The sequence below is a fragment of the Urocampus carinirostris genome, chromosome 5 (assembly GCF_059441175.1).
Source record: "Urocampus carinirostris isolate Australia breed hairy pipefish chromosome 5, RoL_Ucar_1.0, whole genome shotgun sequence".
Taxonomy (NCBI): Eukaryota; Metazoa; Chordata; class Actinopteri; order Syngnathiformes; family Syngnathidae; genus Urocampus; species Urocampus carinirostris.
In genome coordinates, this window is record NC_142353.1 from 13,276,176 (window position 1) to 13,300,558 (window position 24,383).

Below are 24,383 nucleotides of genomic sequence, written 5' to 3' on the forward strand. Positions count from 1 at the left end.
CACCATCCATCCACGTCAATCACGGCCTTCCTCTTGGTCTCCTTCCATTTACTTCTGCTCTGTAGATCCTCTTCAACATTCGCTCCTCATCCATCCTCTCCATGTGTCCAAACCAACCGAGAACTCTCTATCCACACGCTTGCTCAGTTCCACTGCTACTCCAGTTCTGTCTCTCACAATTTCATTTCTCAATCTATCCAATCTTGTCACTCCTAACATACTCCTCAAACATTTCATCTCAAAAACATTTAATTTCCTTCTCAAATCTGCGTTCAGGCTCCAAGTCTCTGCACCATACAACACAGTCGGCACAATCACACTCTCATACAGTCCCCTCTTAACATCCATACTCATACTCTTGTTGCTCATCACTCTCCTCAGAGCACCCAAAACTTTTTTATGTACCTAGCAAAAACAAAACAAAAAAAACGTAACTCTCAAAGTTGAAATCATGAGAAATGTTAGAATATTATTGTGTCAGTGTGGACCTGTAGGTCATGATTTTCAAACACTTCACAGCAAGTACTCTGAAAGCAGTCCGGCAGCGTAGAGATAAAGCGCCCCCAGACCATGTTTGAGTTTTCCTTGCCACAGGCTGTGTTTTCCTCCTAGGAATTTATATTTGGGTGTCAAGGTAAGGCACAGGTGATTGGATCCATCCACAAAAGGGAAGGGGCAGCTCTGTATGCATCTTTGTTCTGCTGTACATTGTGTCCAGTGTTTTATTTCTCCCGATAGCACAGTCCAGGTTTGGAACAAATATAGGGAGTAAAGACTTTTGGCATGACTGAAGTCACCGGCGATTATATTTATGTCACTATTAGTGTACTACATCCCTTTGAGACTACTTGTGATTAAGGGCTATACAAATAAAACATGAGATGAACTTCATATCACCTCATCCTTGTTTATAAATGTTTTGAATCCTTACCACTGAGAATTGCATCATGTTTACTTGGTGAAGTTTATAATGATTTCTGAACAAAGTTGCGCTACAGGAACGCAAAAACCTCACCCTGTCCCCTGCAGAGCAATCGCAGGTGTATGTTGCATCATGCTGTTGCCCTCGGAGAATAAAGCTACCGTTTTGCAAATTCATGCTTACTCGTGTGCGCTGATGCAACCGCTGATGCAACCAGCGAAGGATCGTACCACTTTCAGGTGATACAAATGGGAAGTACAATGGAGAGAAGAGAGAATGTAGACTATAATGTTGGCTTGGATTGTTTATTTATTAAAGACAATATGATTACCACCACCTTAATCTCAAAACAGCTGGATATTAACCCATACTGTATTGCAAAAAAAATTAGGGGAAATATGATTTTTTTATTTACTTTGATTTAACTTTTTTTCTACGTACACAATAATATTTCTTTAAAAAATGCTGAGTTTAGACTAATATGGGATGGTACAGCATATGATTTTGGGGAAATCCTTTGGGTTGACTTCTAAGTTTGAGTAAGATAACACATCATAAGAAATGGAGAAACATTTTATTTAAAAGGCAACTGAACTCCAGATGAAATATAAAGCTTTATTCTTCTAGCTATTTTCTGCAATATTCTGGGACTGGCTCCAAGCTCCTGTTTAAACCAGACCATACTTTGCTCACTTACTTAACTTATCAGGTACGACGTGTCCCCATCACGGAAGCGTAATGATGTTACATGGTTACACAAATCACCTGAAGCGAAATGGAGATATGGGCTTTTTTACATTGGGAATAATGAAGTTAAAAATGAAAGATACCGCCAAAACCTGCGTTGCTCACCGCTGTCTACTTTTGGTGTAATTATGTATAGTGCACATGGAATAGACAGTATTTCCTTTGGCTACAATTCAACAAAATCAAATGTTGCAAAAATGATTGATTTTCTTTGCCCCTCGTGTAGGTTTTAGTTAAGGGGATTTTGTGATTATAGTCTGAGTCTGTAGAGGCCTTTGGGCTTTCTTGTGATTAAGGGCTATACAAATGAACACGACATGACAAATTACTCTAGAACACATCTGGTTACTGTGTTTATGTTCAGTACTGTATTAATAAAAGTATTATCTGAAAAGTCTTAGTTTGATGGTAAAGTCATGTTTATTTGCATAGCCCTTAATCAAAAGGGGACTCAAAGGGCTGCACAGACCACAGATTATTGCAAACTCCAGACTAATATTACACCCTTCCCCGATCTAAAATCTACATGAGGGCAAGGAAAAACTCAAAAACCTCAACATAAGGAAATGAAGAAACCTTGAGAAGGGACCGCACATGAGGTAATCCCCCTTCCAGAATGACCAGGCTGCAACAGATGATGCAATAACAAACAATACACAGATATTGTCAGCATGAAATCAATGAAGCAGAAAAGGAAGGCAAGCAAACAAAAGGGGAGGAAGAATGTCTATAAAATTGTCAATTATTAAGTATTGAATAATTAAGTATGCAAATAAGTTATAATGATTTTCTACAGTGTATTATTTAATTTATACTCCTATATTCATTTTTCTATTCATTCTTATTTATCTTAATAATCTATTTTTGGTATTGGAAGCATTTGTGTATCTTTATATTAATATATTTTCTATCAACTTGTAATTATATTTAGCTACTTCACATGATTCAGATGTTTTAAAGCACACAATTCTGTGACAACTGTCACGTGGCGGAGTGGAAGGGGGCTGTCACAAGGCGTGGTGGCGTGGGGGACCGGACCAGAACGGAGGCAGGAGGCAGGAAGGGAGAACTCATATGTGTTGACGATCATAAGTTTTATTTAACAAAGTAAAAGTCGCCCAATACTCCGGGACCAAAACAGAACAATACAGAGTTCCTCCGGCACGAACTCAACAGGACAAGGCATAACAGACGGAAAATGTTTAAACCTAAAACAGGACAAGGCATAACAGACCTGGGATTGTGTAATGAGCCAGCCCCCGCCAAACCCAAAATCCAGCCTTAAATAGCAGACCAGCAATCAGCTGATCTGCTGCAGCTGAGTTCGGGGGCGCGGCAGACTGGTAGCCATGGCGACCGTGACAGAGCCTCCCCTTTAAGGGACAGCTCCTGAGGTCCCCAAAAAAGGAAAAAAAAAAATAAATACTACCTCACGCCCCGGAATGGTTCGACGCTCGGCAGGGTTGGGGGGGGGGGCCGGCAGGCAAACACGAGGACAGACAGAGAATCAGAACCGGCGAACACGAGGACAGACAGGGAATCAGAACCGGCGAACACGAGGACAGACAGGGAATCAGAACCGGCAAACACGAGGACAGACAGGGAATCAGAACCGGCAAACACAGAGGACAGACAGGGAATCAGAACCGGCAAACACAGAGGACAGACAGGGAATCAGAACCGGCAAACACAGAGGACAGACAGGGAATCAGAACCGGCAAACACAGAGGACAGACAGGGAATCAGAACCGGCAAACACAGAGGACAGACAGGGAATCAGAACCGGCAAACACAGAGGACAGACAGGGAATCAGAACCGGCAAACACAGAGGACAGACAGGGAATCAGAACCGGCAAACACAGAGGACAGACAGGGAATCAGAACCGGCAAACACAGAGGACAGACAGGGAATCAGAACCGGCAAACACAGAGGACAGACAGGGAATCAGAACCGGCAAACACAGAGGACAGACAGGGATTCAGAACCGGCAAACACAGAGGACAGACAGAGATTCAGAACCGGCAAACACAGAGGACAGTCAAAATTGGCAAAAACAGGCGAGAGTCAAAATCAGGACCGGCAAAACAGGAGAGAGTCAAAATCAGAACCGGCAAAACAGGAGAGAGTCAAAATCAGAACCGGCAAAACAGGAGAGAGTCAAAATCAGAACCGGCAAAACAGGAGAGAGTCAAAATCAGAACCGGCAAAACAGGAGCAGCGGAGTCGGACTGGCAGGCAGCGGAGTCGGACTGGCAGGCACCGGAGTCGGACTGGCAGGCAGCGGAGTCGGACTGGCAGGCAGCGGAGTCGGACTGGCAGGCAGCGGAGTCGGCCCGGCAGGCAGCGGAGTCGGCCCGGCAGCCTTAAATAGCAGACCAGCAATCAGCTGATCTGCTGCAGCTGAGTTCGGGGGCGCGGCAGACTGGTAGCCATGGCGACCGTGACAGACAACAACTTGGCTTTAACCATATTATTCTATTTACCTTTATTATTTATGAACTAGGATAGGTAACGATCCACATGTGACATTTTATTTCTATTGATTTTTATCTTTGTATAGCTCAACAAACAATTGCTGCTAAAGAATTAAAAAAAAAAACTCTATGTTCTTTCATTTTTGAACTATTGTTAGTAACTTAAAACAGAAGTCAACCAAAAAAGTATGTGATATAATTTTAATGGGCTTGCACAAAACATATAACTTTTACGCAGTGGTTAGCCCTTGTGCGGCACAGTTCATGTCATGGGAACCCGTCGTGGGTTCAAATCCTGCTCCAGACGTTTGTATGTTCTCCCCGTGCTTGCGTGGGTTTCCTCCGGGCACTCCGGTTTCCTCCCACGTTCCAAAAACATGCATTTCAGAATTGGCCGGTCCAAATTGTCCCTAGGTGTGAATGAGCGAATGAGTTGTCTGTCCCTGTGTGCCCTGCGATTGGCTGGCAACCAGTTCAGGGTGTCCCCTGCCCACTGCCCGGAGATGGCTGGGATGGGCTCCAGCCCCCCCGCGACCCTAATGAGGATAAGCGGTACGGCTAATGAGATGAGATGAGAATGTTACATTTATTTCCATTGCCCTTCTCCTTGTAAGATTCTTACAATGGGCTGAGTGAAGGAAGAAGCAAATGTGCAAGTCATTTTTTTATTCATTCTTATTTATCTTGATAATCTATTTTTGGTATTGGAAGCATTTGTTTATCTTTATATTAATATATTTGTTATCGATTTGTAATTATATTTAGCTACTTCACATGATTCAGATATTTTAAAGCACACAATTCTGCGACAACAACTTGGCTTCAACCATAAAAGGCAAAAGATGAGACAGAGATCCAAGTAAACTGTCCTTGTATCGACTGTAGCCTGTTGTATTAGGCTTATCAGGGTCTTGCATGACCGCATTGGATGCTGTGGCGACCTCCCATCGTGGTTTCTGAAAATCTAACTCCTCGTCCTCCTACCCATTACGGTCAAACATACCGACATGACCTGGCAGACATTTGAGATGTAGTCATTTGGTTCACCTTTATACATCTTTTGGAATGACAACTTCTGAGTGAAGATAACATCAGGAACACTTTCACTTGAGATAATGACCAATCACGGTTGACCTGCCTGAGCTACTGTGATGTTGTTTTCACTTAAAAAGCCTTTTTAACAAGCTAATGATAAACCAGGCGGAATTTGCTTTTTTACTCATATTCCACAAACACAAAATGTCATGTTTAGACTACTAGAGGCCCGTACATAATATTACTGGAAGGAATTCCTTTTGACAGACTTCCACTTTAAGGGGAGCTAGCAAAGTCTTCACTTGAAGGCTAGATCAAACATTGAACTTTAAAACCATAAGAATAGATAAAATTCTTCAATATTTGAATCAGTTGACTTTGAGCTGGTAATAAAGATTACAGCCTTTGTAAAACATCAACAATAGGGCCATTGTGCCTTAGACCCAGTAAACGACAAATAAATGCTTTGGAGTGTGTTGTTAACAACCTTTGCAAATTTCAATGCTCCAGAAACTTTCAACCACATGTAATACAGGAAACTGGATCCATGGCCTTTGCCCCCAAATGACCCTATCATCAGAGTGTGCTGAAATAATACCCCACTCAAATTTAAGCTGTCAATTTTTTTCACTTTAAAGTTTATAAAATGATATCTGGAGGTTACCTTTACAATTCAGTTGAAATTGTAGCCTGTATTCGTAAAACAATCACCTGACTGCAAGGCAATTGTAAGTGTCTGTAATTCGAATTTAAGACATTGACAATATGATTATGATCAGTAATAATTTGAAGAAGGAAAGTCCTTTTTCATCTTCAGTGTATTCGTTTACATTCGAATTGTGAGACAGGTATGACAAGTGCGACTGCTGAAACAGTTTCTTTAAATTGTTATTATAACAGAGTATTCTGGGCACAAATGAGCTACAGGACAATGACTTGTAAGATTCAAGAGTGCCCCGTCAAAATGGTTGACGATTACTTTTATACTGGGAGGGCGGGCCATGACCAAAATGAAATTTTAGAGGTAGTGTAAAAATCCATTCTTCATACCAGCCAGCCCTTTTTCTTGATCTTGGATCCGCAACGCCCACATGTGGCATTTTAGCGCTGCAAAGTGATGCCGTGATACTTTCCCAAAAGTGTTTAGAAATTGAAAAAGGAGGAAAGAAATGTTTTTTCTTCTAATATGGTTTCTGTATGGGGACAATCATGATACAAATTTAACGTTTTCCATGTGTAAAATCAATATTAGATTTCAACTCTGGGTGTTCCTATGTAATTACGAGACAAGGGTGGAAGTCAGATCCTTTGCTTATATTGTCTGCCCCTGTTTGAGCCGAGCGGAATATGTGTTTTTGTTTTTTGGTCAAATACAGCTCTTCCAACATTTCAGGTTGCCGGCCCCTGTTCGAGACTCTTCAAGTAGTTCAATCAAGATGTATAAACTTACACTGAAATACGAGAATAATTATGAAGTGCATTCATTATGACCCAAATATGTGAAAGAGTTAATATAATTTCTATTAGTTATAGTTCTATGTACAATTCCTTAACACATTTCAAGTTAACTAACTCAGATATTGTATCTGAAAGTCCATTCATCCATCCTGTCATGATTACCGATATGCTTCACCTGTGCCCGCACCTTTGGCGCCGACTGCCTCGAACTCTGATTGGCTCTGTCCCTATTTATACCCACTCCTATCGGTGCCCTGTTGTCAGTCCGTCTGCGAACCTCAGTTTACACTAGGCAAGCCTTTTTTTCGACCCTGACTCCAACCTGTTTGTTGCTCCTGTCTGTACCCTGGCTTCGACCCGTTTTTGATCCTGTCCATGTCTACTCTCCCGCCCCCGACCACATCTACTCTCCTTTCCTGGCTTACAAGTCGCTTCCGACCCCGACCACGTTTTTGCTCTCCTGTCCGGATACTGACCCATTTTTCCGTTCCCGACACCGCTCGCCACGGAAGTCTCACTTCCGCGTTCAGAGCGACCTGCTTCCCGCGCCCAGCGATCACTGGATCGTGGGGGCAACCCTTTGCTTTCATCCAATGAAACTGAGAGAAACATAACGCAAGTGGGTCCTGTCTCCGTTCTGGTCTTGACACATCCATCATCTGCACCGCTTATCCTCACTAGGGTCACGGGCGTGCTGGAGCCCATCCCAGCTATCTTCAGGCAGTGGGTAGGGGACACCCTGAACTGGTTGCCAGCCAGTCGCAGGGCACACAGAGAGACAACTCACTCGCTCATTCACACCTAGGAACAATTTGGACCGGCCAATTAACCTGACATGCATGTTTTTGGAAATGTGGGAGGACACCGGAGTGCCCGCAGGAAACCAACGCAAGCATGGGGCGAACATGCAAACTCCACACAGGAAGGTTCCAACTCATGACCTCAGAACTGTGCTGCACACGCGCTACCCACTGCGCCGCCGTGCTGCCTTATCTGAAAGTCATTCATCAACCAAAATGTATGTCAGCCAGACTCCGATCTAGGTTTACCCACCAGAGTGGTCACTAATCTTGAGGGGGCAACCCCTAAATGCTGGCTTTTTGTTTTTTTTGCACTCTGCATTTCTGCGGGATTGGGCAAGTAGGACACTGGTTTGTGTTCAGTTGAGGCTGCATTATTTTATCTATTTTTTTAAAGATTTATCTACCTACCGCTACATACTTATCATGTTATTTTTATGTGAGCAAATATTTAGTGTAACAACCCCGCAATGTTATTGCTGTTCTTTGTAATCCCATTCCTATTGTTACTGAACGCCTTTGGTACAGACGGATGTGTGATGTGTATGCATGAAGATAACAAGAGGTTATGTGCTTGCAGCCAACAGTAACTGTAACCGTAACCGTAAGACCAACTCTCTATTGTCCGTTTTCTGTATCCAGTGCCAGGCTACATTATATGACTCACAACTCATATGTGGTTGGGCCATGCCCACCCTGGCCCCCCTATATATTTGGCCCCGATATTGGCAATTGTTTTCTAAACTGTTTTCAATTACATTTTACGTCAAGGCACATTTATTTACATAGCCCTTAATCACAAAATGTCTCAAAGGACTGCACAGACCACAATGACAACATCCCATGATCTGAAACTTGCATGCGGGCAAGGAAAAACTCAAATATTGCATTACAGGCAATCGAGGTTGCATTGGGAAGCAATACACAAAAAGGTTGTCAACATCAACAATGAATATGGGTAAAAAAGTACAATTGTTCAAGAAGTCCAAGACAGCGACAACACAGCCTCCCATTTTAACCAGCTGGTCAATACAGATGAGAACATTTTTCAGGTCCAGGTGCTGGTCTTCTGAATCATCCCGGTTTGTCGTTCTCCCTAGCTCCACCACCAGCTAGGCAGTCGGAGAGGACTGGAAAACAGAAGTATGAGGTCGGCATCAGTCATAAGCTATAGAATAAACGTGTGTTCTTAAGTCTAGAGTTAAACACTTGCACTGAGGCTTCAGATCTTATCTCAGCGGGCAGAGCATTCCACAGCACCAGGGCTCAAATGGAAAACGCTCATGGCATTAAAATTTCTTCTTGGCTCTTGGAGTCACAAGCCTCAACATTGTTCCAGTTTCAGATCTTGAACAAATTTTGCCTGGTTAACCACTAAACTAGGAAATCTAAAAAGAAAACATTCTCGGAACGAAACTAAAAATACACCAAGGTCCAGTCCATAAGACTTTTTACTTTTTACTTGTTTGTGTAATAGTTTGTGTAATAACCTGTGAAGCCCTTTCAGACTCTTTGTGATTAAGGGCTAAACAACTAAAAATGACTTGACTTGACTTGGTTGAAAGGGTAAGTTGAAGAGACTATGAATATTTTCAAACTAAATTTGGACAATTTTAGACATCCGTTTTGGACAAAATCATGCGTAAAACAGACACCACAGATTTAGACAAAAATCCAATGTCCAAAAGATCTCTGATGCTGAGATAAATTCACATTAATGTTGTGTCATTTGTGAACGTAACAGCCCTATGAAGTAAATGACAGGAGCCAACTCCCCAACATTCAGGAGCCAGCTCCTGTCCAGGCTCTTTCTTTCTCTTGGAGATGCGATTGGCCAATGTGCATTTTTTCAGGGATTCTATTTTTTTTTTTTTGCTACCATTTCCCCCCTTTTTTGTTTTTCCCTTCTCCTTATATCCCTAGTTTTTATCTTTTTCCCCCTTTTTTCTTCATTTTTCCTCTTTTTTTTGCTTCCCTTTTTATTTCCTTTCTCATTTTTGATTTATTTTATTCTTTTTTGTCTTTTTTATTCCTTCGCTTACTCCTTCATTTTATTGCCTTTTCTCGTTTTTCCTTTTTCTCCTCATTCATCTTTAATTACTAATTTTTTCTGTTCCTTTTTGTTTTATTGCAAAAAGCTGAAAGGAAAATAAATCGTGTAGCTTGGTCACTTCATAGTTATTTCTTGTGCTTTTTGGCACGTTTTTGTTATCCTGCATGACACAGTACAGTGACATATAGTGGTCAAATAATACACACTATCTCTTTAAAAAGAACAAAAATCTGGAAAAAAAAACGTTTGAGAGCCGAAAGAGACGACTCTTTCGAGGGCAGAGCCTAAAGAACCGGTTCTCTAAAAATAGTCGGAATTCCCCTACTAATTTACTTGTCTTTAGAAAGATGGCAGTGGGGAGTAAAATGTTTTCACCAGGAAGCATTTCCAACATGACCAACTTAAGAAATCGAATAAAGTCTCAAATTTCACATGTTTTTTTCTATTAAAGAAAAACCCGCCAAATAACGAACACGTCTATGGATCCGCCTCCCTCACACCCTTTCCACCCGCTCATTGGTATCGCCCACTTCCTATGACGTCACGTCTACTGGAATAAATATCAGATCAGGCGCCATAAGGGTATCGCAATCCGCGGATCACATCACAGTACAGTAAAGGGGGGGGCTGACCTTCATTACAGTCGCCATTGTAAGCACTTTCCCGTTTGTTGGCCAATAGATTGTCTTTGGACTCTTCTCAAACAACAATCTTAAACGATGATGAACGGCCAGATGAATGGTTTTCACAACTCTCTCATTGACGAGGACTGCTTCTTGTTCACCTCGGAATCTGTCGGAGAAGGGCATCCTGGTAAGTAGCGGCTCACCTCGAGCGTCATTATCCGGCAACTCGCCGTCGGTGCGGGGTTGTGGGACTCTATTTAGCAATGAAGTCATTTTTGTTAAGGTTAAAGAGAGGCCGACCTGGGCTATCCGGCACACGCGTCAATAGCTAGCTTGCTAATCATCGTTTCAGCTACTCTGTATTTAAGTTATGTAATCTTGCTCTTTCCGTATTGTCACTTAAAAACAATGCTTTTCAACACGGATTTCCCAAATGTGACGGAGACGTAAATGGACTGCGAATGTAGTTTGGATGACAATGAGGAAAGGATTTCGGTCGATTTCTCTTCATAACTCACTACTGTTACATAGATGAAATGCAAATTCATGCATTCAACCTTCCTTACACCTCGGAGGCTAACCGAAACCCGTATTAAAACACATTTTGGTGGTAAAAAAGATCTGAAATTTTTGCGCCTAGCGGAGTTTTTTTTTTTCTTCATCCTCTCGCCGGGTAGCTGTGGGCCCCCAGCACATGTGCCCATGTTTGAAATGGCGGCTCTTTCCTTCTTTGGGCCACTCCCACCGAGCACATGCTTCTCTGCGGTCTGATTCAATGTACCGTAATTTCCGGACTACAAGACGCACCTTAAAATCCCAATTTGGCCAAAAATGTGGTAGTGCGCCCTCTAACCCGGTGTGCTGTATTAACTTACTGTATCACAAAATGAAACCACTACACTAATTGACAGGCTATAGTATTTGTTTATTGGAACTGTACGGCATTTGGAACTTCGTTGGTCTCTGCCGCCATCTCCTGTCTTAAAGTCGTGATCTCAGCCTCAGTCGGCTTGAATTAAGAGCTCTTTCAACTCAAACGGGTATTGTTAACACACACTTAATAGAGAAAATATTTGACTTTTTAAGGACGACCCAAATGGCAATATTTTTTTTTTGCAAAAAATATTCTGTGCTCTAATTATTATTATTATTGTTGTTGAAAAACAGACTAAGAGATAGTTTTTTCCCCAGAGCCATCACCACCCTTAACACACACTGCACAAAAAACTGAAACTCTTGCAAAAACACTACCTCATTCAGATGTAAAATTGTATTCATGCCTTACTTTGCATAATGTTGCCTATTTTGCACTAATACGATATCAAATCTGTATTTAAAAACCCAATGTAAATATCTTCTGCCTCTACATGCCCACACTTTCTTGTGTAAATATTGTGTAAATTATCTTTTTATCTTTTTTGATTTTCTTATCCTCACAGTATATTGTAAGACTAGAGTGCCAGTTCCAATTTCGTTGTCACAATATGTTCAACCCATTTTGTAACAATGATAAAAAAGGTATATTCCATTCTATTAAAATATTATGGATAATTGTGTTGCTTTATTGTACAGCTGTATTGATAAAGGACACTGTCTGCTTTATTTCACATACTTTGTTGCCATCATGTGGATGCTGTGCATTCACCTTCTGGCCTGCAACCCAAAATGTGGTAACAAGAGCCACATTGGACCAGAATTCTTAAAAAAAATATGTTTATGGAGTTGCAAACGATAAAAAAGCCTTAGACAAGCCTTCTCAGGTAGGAAACTGGTACTGTAACTATGCTCATTGGCAGATGTTAATGTGTCCTTTTGGCCCACCTACAGAATCCATATATATTTCCATTATCAAACATTTTTGCAATAGGTGATCAAAAGAAAATTACCAAACATTGTTTACTACGGGAATCTAACCTGGGTCTCGGCGGTGAGCGCACTAAAAACTACCCCTAGACCACCAGTAGTACATATGACGAACGGAAGGCTTTTGATTTGATCTTACTATGTTTACTCCTGTTGCCAGAAAAGGATATTATTGAATAGGGAAAACAGAAAATCGTCCTGTACGTTATAAATTAAATGTAAAGTTAAATTCATCATTAGAACAGTTGTGTCCGTTGTTATTATTTTGCGTTTATTTATATTTTCAGAACGACTTTCTGTTTCTTCTATTCTCTAATATTTGTTTATGGTGCAGTTTTGTGAAAATAGTGTGATTATGAGGTGGAATCAATTGTCTTTTAGTATGCCGTCTGTATCACAAGTGGTTTAGTAGGGATTTGTTCCTGTTGCATATAATGATTTGCAAATGTGGCCAGTGCCATTTTACCATTGATGAATCATTGCAGTGATATTTATTGTAAGTGTATAAAAATGCGCACCGGTTACACACAAATATATCACAGCGCCCCAATAGATGTGGCAGCTCTTACATGAGTATTAACTCCATGCGCCTAAGTATATATATTTGACAAAGGGTATTTTGGGGTTGCATCTGAACAATCCCGTGTGCCTGCGGAAAAGATGGTGCTCTTCGCTGAGCTTTTGACCTTAAACTTGTTTGCAGACAAGATCTGCGATCAAATCAGCGATGCGGTCCTCGACGCTCATCTCAAGCAAGACCCCGATGCCAAGGTTGCTTGTGGTAAGCTTTCCTCACATTTAAGCTCGTTTTTGATGTGGTTTTTGATTGCATCATATTATTTGTGTGTTCTAACAGAGACTGTTGCTAAGACTGGAATGATCCTCTTGGCTGGTGAGGTGACTTCAAGAGCCACGGTGGACTACCAGAAAATTGTGCGGGACACCATTCGCCAGATAGGCTATGATGACTCTGCTAAAGGTGGGTTTAGATGTTTCTGCATGGCTGACGTTTTGGGAAATAATTCTCAGAAATTGAACGATTTTATTTAGCGCAGCAACAAAACATTGTTTAAATAGATTAAACTGTTGACCATTTTATCTATTGTTCAATTAATCAATCAGAAAACGAATTGTGTTTGCTTTAATCTATGTATTGGGGATGGATCAATGCAGGTTTTTCAGGGCAGGTAACGAATATTAGTATTGAGGATGAGGCTGACCGATATTAATTTGCTGTAAAAGCTTAAAAATTAGCATAAGATTTTTTTAATGGTGCACAAAGAAACCAAGAATATTTGTTATAAATTCAAATAAAACTTAATAGCTCTTTGCAACCCTTTTACATTGAATAAACAAGAATTACAACACAACTAATGACTAACCTTTCACTCAGAACAAAAACTAACAGTGCAGTAAATAAAATAAGGCTTAGCAGCAACACGTATATAAGTACAAAAACAGCCCTTTGATTTTTTTCACATTAAATCCTTTATAAACTCACATTATTTTGTAATGTTTTTTTTCCTGTAGCTCTTATTTTGTATAGCAAATTAAAAAATATTTTGGAACTGTGGAATGTTTTTAACCAAACCTTTTCTTGTGTAAACCTGATTTGGCCCAGTTTTGCCTGGACCGGATCTCCAGAGCAGTGTTAGAATCAAATGGACTTAACCATTTTGAGGCAGTGAAGTATTTTTGACACTGCAGTGTTCACATTTTCCATTTTATTATATTTTGCAGCCTTTTTAATTGGTGTATTTAATCAATTATGAGTATCCTGTCCTTTTATTAAGGAAATAATACTTTTTAAAACGCTATAATTGTTGGGAATGTTAGGGTTGAACTTGGTGGTGCTTGAGCATTTCTGTTTTTAATATCTGCACTGGGCGCACTGCACAATAGGCGCGGGTGCCCTATGTTCTTTCTAACACCACAGACAAGCATACAAGCATGCGTATTTAAAAATACAGCAGGGGCAAAAGTGAGTTTGTGGTTTATTTAAGTTCAAGATCGATTTTAAGCTTCCTCCACTTGTGGACCATTGATTTACTAATATTCAATTTTCTAGCTGCATGTTCTTCTGTGTGGTGTCAAGTTTACAGAAAGGGAATGTTTGTAAACTTGACACCACACAGAAAGGATTCAATGGAAGGAAAGTGAGGTTTTGGATTGATTTGATATTTGGGTGGCAACTCTGCTCAGCCTACAGTCGCGCAATAACGTTCAAATTGCTAGACGCAGTGCGGCGTTAGCAGCCATGAGTACTTCCGCTAACGATGCATTGTGTGCAATGTCGCATGTCCTCTTCTGCTCAAGTGGGACATGGTGGCATTCACACAGGACACGCTTAAGAGTCGCATTAAGTTGGAAATGCGAACAATCTCACAAAAACTTGGTGATTATAATTGCTAATTCAAAAGCCATCTAAGAAAGTTAATCAGTTGTAAATAGATACTTATTTAATTTGATAAAACAAAAATTTTCCCACCTTTTATTTTGTTTAACCCCCCAAAAGCCAGCGTTGGTTGCATCCTTTAAGTCTTTGTTCAGACTTGTGTTCTCTGAACAGGCTTTGATTACAAGACCTGCAATGTCCTCGTGGCCTTGGAGCAGCAGTCTCCTGACATAGCACAGGGTGTCCACGTTGATCGCAATGAAGAGGACATCGGAGCTGGGGACCAGGTTGTTTTCACGCTCCAGAACCACAGTTCTGCTGTCTTGAAAGGTCATTTCAATATGACGGAGTTGTTTTCCTCGCTTTTCAGGGCTTGATGTTCGGTTATGCTACCGATGAGACAAAGGAGTGCATGCCCCTCACAATTGTGCTTGCTCACAAACTCAACGCCAAGATGGCCGAGCTCCGGCGCAATGGAATTCTGCCGTGGCTCCGGCCTGACTCAAAGACACAGGTACTAATCTTTCCTTTCTGTAGAGATTACATATCACTAGGGCTACACAAGGTAAAATTAAATGAAAATTAGGTTTTGCCAATCAATTCATTGTGTAGTAATATTGTGTCAACGTAAAAACTGTGTTATTGAATTAGTTAGTTCTAGATTCCATAGCACCTTCACATTTTCTTCAAGTTTAGTTGAAATAAATCTGTGGGACTTGAGGTTTAGAATTAGAAATTTGAAAAGATGGGCACATTTGGTGACTGTTCATGCGATATATTTATGAGAAGTAAAATGCACAATAAATGCACTTCTCCAACTCTTGGGAGTGAACTAAAAAATTACATTTTCTGCATAACATTTTCTTTACTGAAATGAGAAAACATCTTATGACTAGTATAGCCTTAAAACATTTTTTGACCTTTCCCCCTCTTTACTATTCTTACATTTTCTTGTTTTGTATGCTAATTCTAAAAAAAATATCCCAAAATATAGTCAATTGCAATCTAATCTTTTCAATAACCCCAAATGTATTTGTGGGGCACTTTTTAGGCGAGAAATTGACACTCCGAAAGTGCTATAGAAACATTCAATAAAGTGGCCAATACATTTGAAATACACAATTACATAAGCCGACTACGATCCATTGGATGGCAATCGTGGGTGATGTCGATGTCGTGTGTAATTTTAATGCGCAATGGTACTATAAATGGCGCAATCAGTGTCAAATCATCAAAATTCGAAAGGTTGCAACCAATTATCACATCGATGATTCATCCTGAGATTATTTAATCTGAATTTTCTCTCTTCAGTTTTGGTGGTACGTTTATCCCGGACTGTCATCTATTATGTTGCAAACAATGTTCAATATATTATCGATGACAATAAACCCACTGACACTTTAGTTTGATCAGTAACCTAATCCGGAGACTATAATATTGCACTAATGTAACTTGGTTACTTTAGAGTACTTTTGGATTACTCCAATACCAAATATGCTAATACAAGGCAAATTAAACATAATACAAATAAGTTACCAAATTTGTCAAGGATAAATGAACGACCTTGAAAAAGAATTTGAGGAAACCGAGGTTGGGTAGTTGCTTCTAGTCCTACAAAAAAGTTCTAAAAATTTTACCGTGTAGTATAGTTTGAGGCAAAAATATAACTTCCTTTTTCACATGGCAGACACGATATGCTCTTTTTTCGTTAACATAAAGATGACATTAAGAACCCAATACTGTTTTAAACCACAACAGGTGTTCCCTTTCTAAATTTTCAGACAAACTCTGGGATGTCTTGTGTCAAGTTGTACTTGTTTAAATTAGATATGCCAAGGTGGCCGTCTGTACAGTCTGCGCAATAGATACGGCTTGCACACGTCCTGTGTAAACCTAAATTCTCTCTCACGTGTCAGCGATTGAAATGATAATGGACACGATTCGTCTATTGGCGCATTATGTTTATATTAATATACTTAAAATAAAATGCAAGCCTTATTTTAACTAAATATACCTGTGATTTTATTACGTCTTTTTCTCATGTAACTGTAAAGAAATACAATTACATTCATTTGGTGTTCTAATTTCATAACACCCTTTTATTTTAGTTACTCTCTAAGCTTGATTGTGGCAAGGTAAAAAATATTTCTGGAATTAAAATCTATTTATTGAGTCATTAACTGAGGCATCTTTGCAAATCACTAAGGTTACGGTGCAGTACCGCCAGGACCGCGGCGCCATGCTCCCCGTCCGCGTGCACACAATTGTCATCTCTGTTCAACACGACGAAGAGATTTGCCTTGAAGAGATGCGAGACTCCTTGAAAGAAAAAGTCATCAAGTCTGTCGTTCCCTGCAATTACTTGGACGATGACACCATTTACCACCTGCAGCCGAGTGGCAGATTTGTCATTGGTGGTCCTCAGGTAAGCGTTTTGATGTCCAGTAGGTTTGTGACTTGTTTACATATACTGCTACAACCAATTACTATTTTGATTAGACGACTTGTCACCGGTTTGTCAAAAAAATCGGGCGATAATTATTTTTAATTTTATTTTGGCATGAATAAATGCATATAAAAATTAAAAAGATTGCAGACTTGTACAAAAAAAACAATTTGGCGCAGTGCTCAGTAGAGACCCAAGTTCGTAAATACGCCTCTGTCTGTTTTTTTTCCAAGCTGCAGGCAAATAAATAATGGATTGAAATAAACACTGTTTTCTGTAAAGAACTGGCTCCTTGACAGCAGTAGAATAGTAAACAAAATAAATATGTGTATTTTTTTAAGTGCATTCAGTGGTCAACTGCAAAGTCTAATAAAAGTACTTAATGATTCTAAACGGTCTGAAATCAAACTATTTTGCCAACTGACATTTGTCGTTTTTATAATTTATACAACTGACAGACTACATGCATTCATTTAAAAAACCTTAGTCATGCATAGTCTGAAATAACGCTCAAGCACTTTTTTGTTTGGTTTTCACCAACATGTTTATTCACCTAATTTTTTTGTAAATGTAGATCCAGATTGTGATGAATTTGCATAATATGATAGTGACAGCAATTTCATTATGACGTTTAACAATAACAATCAGAATAGACGTAATTGATACCAATAATGACATAAAAAGTAATGATTATTGTTATTATAATAAAAAGCTTGATTATTAGCTTTACCCACCTATTGACTGTATAGGGTTTAAGCTGACTAACATTATTTGGATACTAATATTGTTAACAGTAAAAGTCACTTAAAAGGTTATAATAACAATTATCATGATATAATACCAGATTAAATTGGTTTTAGCCATCTACTAACTCTAATCACTAAATATCATTCACACACCAATAGTGATAACAGTTATGATAATAATTTTAATAATAATAACTATGTTGATAATGATTTGCTATTTGTGGATCTACAAAATACATGATTCACACTGTCCTTTTTTTAATGGTACTGGGAAAATTGTTACATTTTCCTCAAAAGTACTTGAATTTCGTAAATAGATTTATGAACCCTGTAAAATGATCCATGACTTTAAAACCTGTGGTACATGTACTTGATGTTGACGCCACCGTTTCTGTAGGTTTGTTATTGCTTGAGACGGAGACTATCGCAGTTGAGTGACTCACTAGAGATAATACACACGGCTCCCTGTCGGAGAACCGTGTCCTGCGGCGATAGCTAGCAATGAAATTCATTGTCAACTACTTTTATTATTGATTTTGTTGTCAATGTCAACTAATCGTTGTTTTCTTTAAAGGGTGATGCCGGGCTGACCGGGCGCAAGATCATCGTTGACACTTATGGCGGTTGGGGGGCCCACGGAGGCGGCGCTTTCTCTGGGAAAGACTACACCAAAGTGGACCGCTCCGCCGCATATGCGGCTCGGTGGGTTGCCAAATCTCTGGTGAAAGCGGAGCTTTGCAGGAGAGTTCTGGTACAGGTAAGGTGTAGTATGAAGATCTTTCTCGTAGCTTCCATCGCATGTGGTCTTACTACATGTCGCTTGTCTTCTCAGGTCTCTTATGCCATTGGGGTTGCCCACCCCCTCTCCATTTCCATTTTCCACTACGGTACCTCCAAGAAAAGTGAGCGGGAGCTGCTGGACATTGTCAGGAAGAACTTTGACCTTCGTCCCGGAGTTATTGTCAGGTAAAGTATGACTGAAGTCAGCCGAGTTGTTTCAATGCTGCAGCTCCAGGCTTCTTTTTTTTTTTATTTATTTTATTTTATTTTATTTTATTTTTTTGGGTTTGTGGAAAAAAATGCCGTTTACAGGAAAGTTTAGTCAAAAGGTAGCTCAGTGTTTCATGGTGAAAGTTCAGAATTAGTTTTGGGGAGTTGCTGCTTTTCTTAGAGGAAAGAAAAAGGATAGTAGGTGGGTAAGTGATGCACCTTGTTTCCTCCCAGAAGCTTCAAGGCCCCATCTCTGAGGTTGAAATGTTTTGCGTCAGTGTGTTCAAATGCATCTCTGGTTGCTGTTAAACCTCTGGGTTATGTATTCTAGGGATCTGGATCTGAAGCAGCCCTTGTATCAGAGGACGGCAGCCTATGGCCACTTTGGCCGTGACTCCTTTCCATGGGAGGTTCCCAAAAAGCTCAAATACTAAACATGTTAAGCTTTTCGCCCCCCAGGCTTGTTGGTGTATACTACAGAGAAGCCTCCAAGGTTCAGGGGGTGAAATGCCATTATCTGTATTTCACCTACGTCCTCTTTTTAGTTCCTCATCCTCTACATGAATATCCAATATGCTTTAATCGGTTTTTGTTTTTTTTAAACATTGGGTTCGAAAATTCTTTGCTTTTTATTCATCCCTTCTCGGGCCTTATAGGCTGTAGTTGTTTTCTTTCGGCATTAGTCTAGAAATCTACGGGTGTGTGTGTGGTCGGCCTTCACTCACTGGTGCTACTGCAAGAGGAGCACGTACAGCCAGAAGTAGAAAACCTTCACCTCATCATTACGAAAGGTCATCTTGTCTACCTTGGCAAACATTCCCTTTGTGAATCTGCTTCCCGCAAGTCTTGTTACCTTTTTTCCTTTTTGGCATCGGTCCTTTAGTTTGCGGAGGATGCCCGAGTGGCACGATGAAATCTTGAAATTACCAAGGGTACCCGAGCGGCACAATGAAATGAAAAGGTTGTCGCTGTAACAATGGAAAACCATGCTATGCATTGCATGCTGAAGAGTTGCCAAATCCTACGATCTTTAAATTAAACTAACCACGAGCCGCTGCAGACCTTTGCATGTTCTGACGTCCTACAGAAAAGTCAGAGGCTGCTATGTTACAGCTTTGGTCTGCAGCAGTCTCAGATCAACTTGTCAGTAATTGAATTTTTTTTTTTAATGTGGTCCGTTATTTTATTAAATATAAAAGGATAGCCCCATAAACTCCAAATGTGTATTGATGGCAGGTGTAGCTACAGAGAAACCTGACTTTGCATCTTTGTCCGATGGAGTTTTTCAATCTTATTGGATTTCCAATGTCAACGCTATTTATTTGTTTCCTGGATCTCAGCGTGGATACAGAGAAGCTGAGATTTCAGGTGGCAGCTTTTAAACACTGTTACTGAATCTTGAATTCCTCTTGACTTGACGCTTGTTTTTTTGAAGCTCCAGAGTGTTGTACAGAAAAGCTTTGGTTGCCTTCAAAACAGACTGCAGATGTGTGAATAATGAGCAGTTTCTTTTTTTATTTTTCAACAGCAAAAATGATTTTCATTTAAAAAGAGTTAAAAATTCCCCTGCAAATCCTCATCAGTATGATGGCAAGATTTGGCTGGTGTAGTACAGAGAAACCAGCCTTGTTTACATGGCCATCCAATGTAGTGCTCTTATTGCAGGTCATATTCGTTGGCTACAGTAAGTGTAAACGTGCCTTTTCTATTTCTTCCCCGTCACCTGTTTATTCACACTCCTCACACAATTGTGGTTCTACCGCGAACACGTTGCTCTTTTCTTTGTTTCATGTTCGGACTGGTCTCTTCCCTTGTGCTCTGTAATAAACCTACTTGAAACAATTCACTTGTCTGTCTTTTCAATGGAACATTTGAGTTTTGTTTTTCTTGGTTCAGTTGTTTGCCATTCGGAAGCTAAGCCATAACTTGATATTATTTTTACTTCACAATAAATTTCTGCACTAGACCTGTAAATTAGTATATTATGAAATAGGATGCCATATTGGCACAAGGGTGTATATATTGTTGAGAGTAAGTGGTTGCCTTAAAACAACTGGTTTAATATTTGCAGAATACAGTAAAAAAGATTGAAGCCTTGGTAATTCTAAATGTCTGAAGTTACTTGTCCTCTGTTGTATGAAATTAGCTCTGCATTCAGTTCAAAGTGGACCATTTTAGAGGAAAATTAGACTAAATTTTACTCAAAATATTAATTCATATTTGTTATCTGGGAGAAAAACAGCACTGGCAGAAAATTACCTTTTTCTTGACTACTCGTTTTCTGGTAAATTCTGTTTTAGGTGGAATTGTTTTGACATTGAAAAGGTAATAGTACTTATGTCAAATATAAAAAAACTCGTCTAATAGTTACCCCCTCTTCATTCGGCTGTTTTTACTACAGAAATAAGTAATATTGATCAATAGGTCGCAGGTTCAATTCCCAGCTCCTCTGTTCTATGTCCAAGTGTCATTGGGCAAGACTGAATTCCTAATGCGCCAGATAGCGGGTACGTGCTTTGCATGTTTGACGCTATCTGTTAGTGTGCAAAAGGGAAAGTGTGAAGCACATTGTAAAGCGCTTTGGGAGGTCTTCATTGACTTGAAAAGCGCTATTTAAATGCAGAACATTTTATATTTATTGCAAGTACCTTTAGTTAACGGCAACTCATTTTTCGATGTGGAAGGCAGGCCAAAAAGAAGTAAAATTGTCATTGATATCGACACGGTGAACCATCGTATGCAACGTGATTAGACATGGCACTCCAAGGTTATCGTGTGAGCTTTAGACAAAAATATGAAAGACCATCAGTAAGAAAAGATAGAGACTGGCCTCAATTGTAATAAAATTGCGTTGAAAGAATAGTTCACCTTAACATCAGTTCAATAACATTTACCCCAAAAAATTACCAAATAAGTCACAGGATAAATATTTTTATAAGTTTGCATATCTGCAAACAACTACTTAAGACTATAGATATTGTGTTTTGCATCTCGAGTGTTCAAAATGTAAATACTCCAGTCTAAGAAAATAAATGGCAGCGGTTTACTGTGACCACATTACCATTTGCAGTGAAAATTGAAGTCACTGCGAGTCGAATTTGATCAGCGATTGTTCTATGGCTTGGTCTAACCTGCGCTGCTGCTCTTAAAAGGTTGGCCTTTGGAAATGGACAAAAAATGAGTCAACCAAATCAAATGGCACAACATCAAACAATAAACTGAAAGGATTTATCCGCACCGCGAGGCCGTATGTGGTACTGTTCTTGTGTGTTTCCAATCCAGTTATTGGATTTGAAATCGAAAGTGGTTACTCCCAGAGAACATGCCTTCCCAGAAGACCCATTTTATCAGTGAACAAAGGAGATAACAGCTTGTTTCACACGCTGTGGAAGTCACCAAAGTTGTCAGGGAGAAACTGGGCAACAGCTGTCCCTCGAGTCAACTATTTTCTGTCGCCTGAGAACAGCTTGAATGTTATTTTCCACTTCAGTCTGAGCCTTGAAGCATTTGGACAAAGATGTTGGGTTTTTTGAACAACCAGTATGTTATTCATCTGTCCTGTGTCCACATAGATAACATAAAAAGTGATGGATGAATTAAAACACGTATAATGTTATGTAAACACATTTTAGGCTTGTGTCAATTCAAATATATGAAGCAGTGTCGTGCAATTAGGTGAGGCACAGGCTCACCTGCTATTATGGAAACATATATCTAAGAATATAATAAATGGTCATATCTTTTCAGTTCTTTATCGTTGAACTTGACAACTTGGGGGATTTTTATTTTTCAAAATTGCTGAATTTACTCATTAAGAACACAATTTGTATGTAACGTATTACTGGGGTGAGCATCTTAAGATGCAGAGTGAGGCACGAATTTCTCTTGGCTCATTGCAGAATGAAATAGTGGAACCAATTATTGTGATTTGTCGCACACCACTGCCCCAAACATTAAAAATAGTGGTAATATTAGCAATATACTTACAGAGCAATATACTTACTTGTCAATGCGCCTTTGACGCCTTTTCAACAACTTGACAACAATAGTGGTAATATTAGCAAGCTAATGGCAAGTCAAACCAAGCTGTAATTTTTCTTTCATTCGAAAATAAGCAGCAACCCTCGTGTTGTCCTCACCTTAAGGGCCGTTTTTGTACTTTTTTTAAATCCATCTGACATGAAAATGTGAACAAAAACAACAGTTCATTTCTACTTTTGATAACAATCTAGGAAAATTCATTTAAAGTTAAATGAAATATAATTGAGAGTTACAGTGGCGGGTCATTTTGACCCAAAAACGCAGGAGAGTATAAATTTACGAGTTGTGAGTTTTTTCCCTGTGCTACAGCTTATATATTGCATTTCACGTCACTAATATTAACAAAGTGTGGAATGCCCGGAGATAGATATTTAGACTTTTTAACAGTTTTTACCACTTAGGTGTCATGATTACTCATTGCACTCACCTGTGCGTTCTCGTTGACACCAGCTGTTGCTGGTTACCTGATTGGTTCCCCCTCCTATTTAAGCTCAGTGCTCTCACTCGCCCTTGGTCAGTCCGTCAGCGAACCTCTGTTTACACATGGAAAGCATTTTTGACTCTGACTCCCGTCGGTCCCTTTTTGTCACCCGTATTCCACTCGTCTGTTCCTGATTTCCCCGTTTGTCTCCGACTATGACCCGTTTTTTGACCCCGACCACGTTCTGATCTCCCGTACCGGATAACGACCCATTTTTCTTGTTTGACCACGCTACGGTCTCCTGGTCCGGAAGATCCATTTCCGCATTCCGAACACGCTCCTATCCCGTGAGCGGTTTGCTTCCCTCTATATCTCATAAATCTTGTGAGTAACGTTACCCATCTGGGTCCTTCTCCTGTTCTGGTCTTGATATTAGAAGGGGTTGTAAAATAATTTTTTTCAAAGCAGTAGAAAATATTCTTAAGTACTCCGGTTTGACTACTGGAGAAGTTCATTTTGAGTCCATAAATGTTTTATCTTGGTAAAATGTGTAATCATTTATTTTCCACAAATGGTTGTCGTAAATTTATTTGTACAAGATACTTGTAATATTACTTATTTCTTTGGAAAACATAGGGAAAAAAAATCATCCGATTAAAGGGGGGGGGGGGGGGGGGAACTATTGAGTACTTTCTTTCATGTTTTACAATAAATTACTATTACCTCAGAATGGCAAAACTATGTATAAGCCACCTGAAACAGAATTGACCAGAAAAGGGGCTAATAGGAGAGACTAACTGTAGAAACTAATACAGGCTAGTGAGACCAAAATACAAGATGGTGCCTGTACCTTTAAAGGAACAGTGTGTATTATATAGTCCCTCCTTGTGGCAAAAATGATAATCATAAAACTATTGAAAGAAAAACCTGATCACACATTTCCTAAATACTAGTAGATTGATACAATTGCAGTTATACAAAACATAACCCTCACCAAGATGGAGCTGACATAATTATCCCCTATCTTGCTGCTCCGGGTACCGGAAACAAACCAACAAGATTGCGAAAGGCTTAGCTAAAAAAATAGAACAAATACGGTGCAGATTGGTGACTCTGAGTCTTCATAGTTTGTATTTTTCTTTGTGCTTTAAACACTCATTTTTGGTTGCATTGTCATGATTACTCATTAATTTCACCTGTGACCACTTGTTTGGCGCCAGCCTCTGCTGGCTTCCTGATTGGTTCCTGTCCTTCTTGAGCTCAGTCATTTCACTCGCCTGTTGTCAGTCCGTCAGCAAACCTCTGTTTCTACAAGGCAAGCACTTTGACTCTGACTCCCGTCGGTCCCGCTTTTTCAAGTCAAG

The 24,383-nt window shown here is 39.8% G+C and overlaps 1 protein-coding gene across 1 annotated transcript; it reads left to right on the plus strand.

The window, feature by feature from the left end:
* Nucleotides 1-10,053: 10,053 nt before the first annotated feature.
* On the plus strand, nucleotides 10,054-20,399 carry mat2ab (methionine adenosyltransferase 2Ab). The gene is made up of 9 exons (XM_088335809.1): nucleotides 10,054-10,304; nucleotides 12,684-12,761; nucleotides 12,837-12,959; nucleotides 14,550-14,662; nucleotides 14,746-14,889; nucleotides 16,582-16,800; nucleotides 18,142-18,324; nucleotides 18,400-18,533; nucleotides 18,889-20,399. Exons 1-9 carry the CDS (start codon nucleotides 10,211-10,213, stop codon nucleotides 18,989-18,991), a joined length of 1,191 nt encoding a protein of 396 aa, XP_088191935.1. The 5' UTR covers nucleotides 10,054-10,210; the 3' UTR covers nucleotides 18,992-20,399.
* Nucleotides 20,400-24,383: the final 3,984 nt, after the last annotated feature.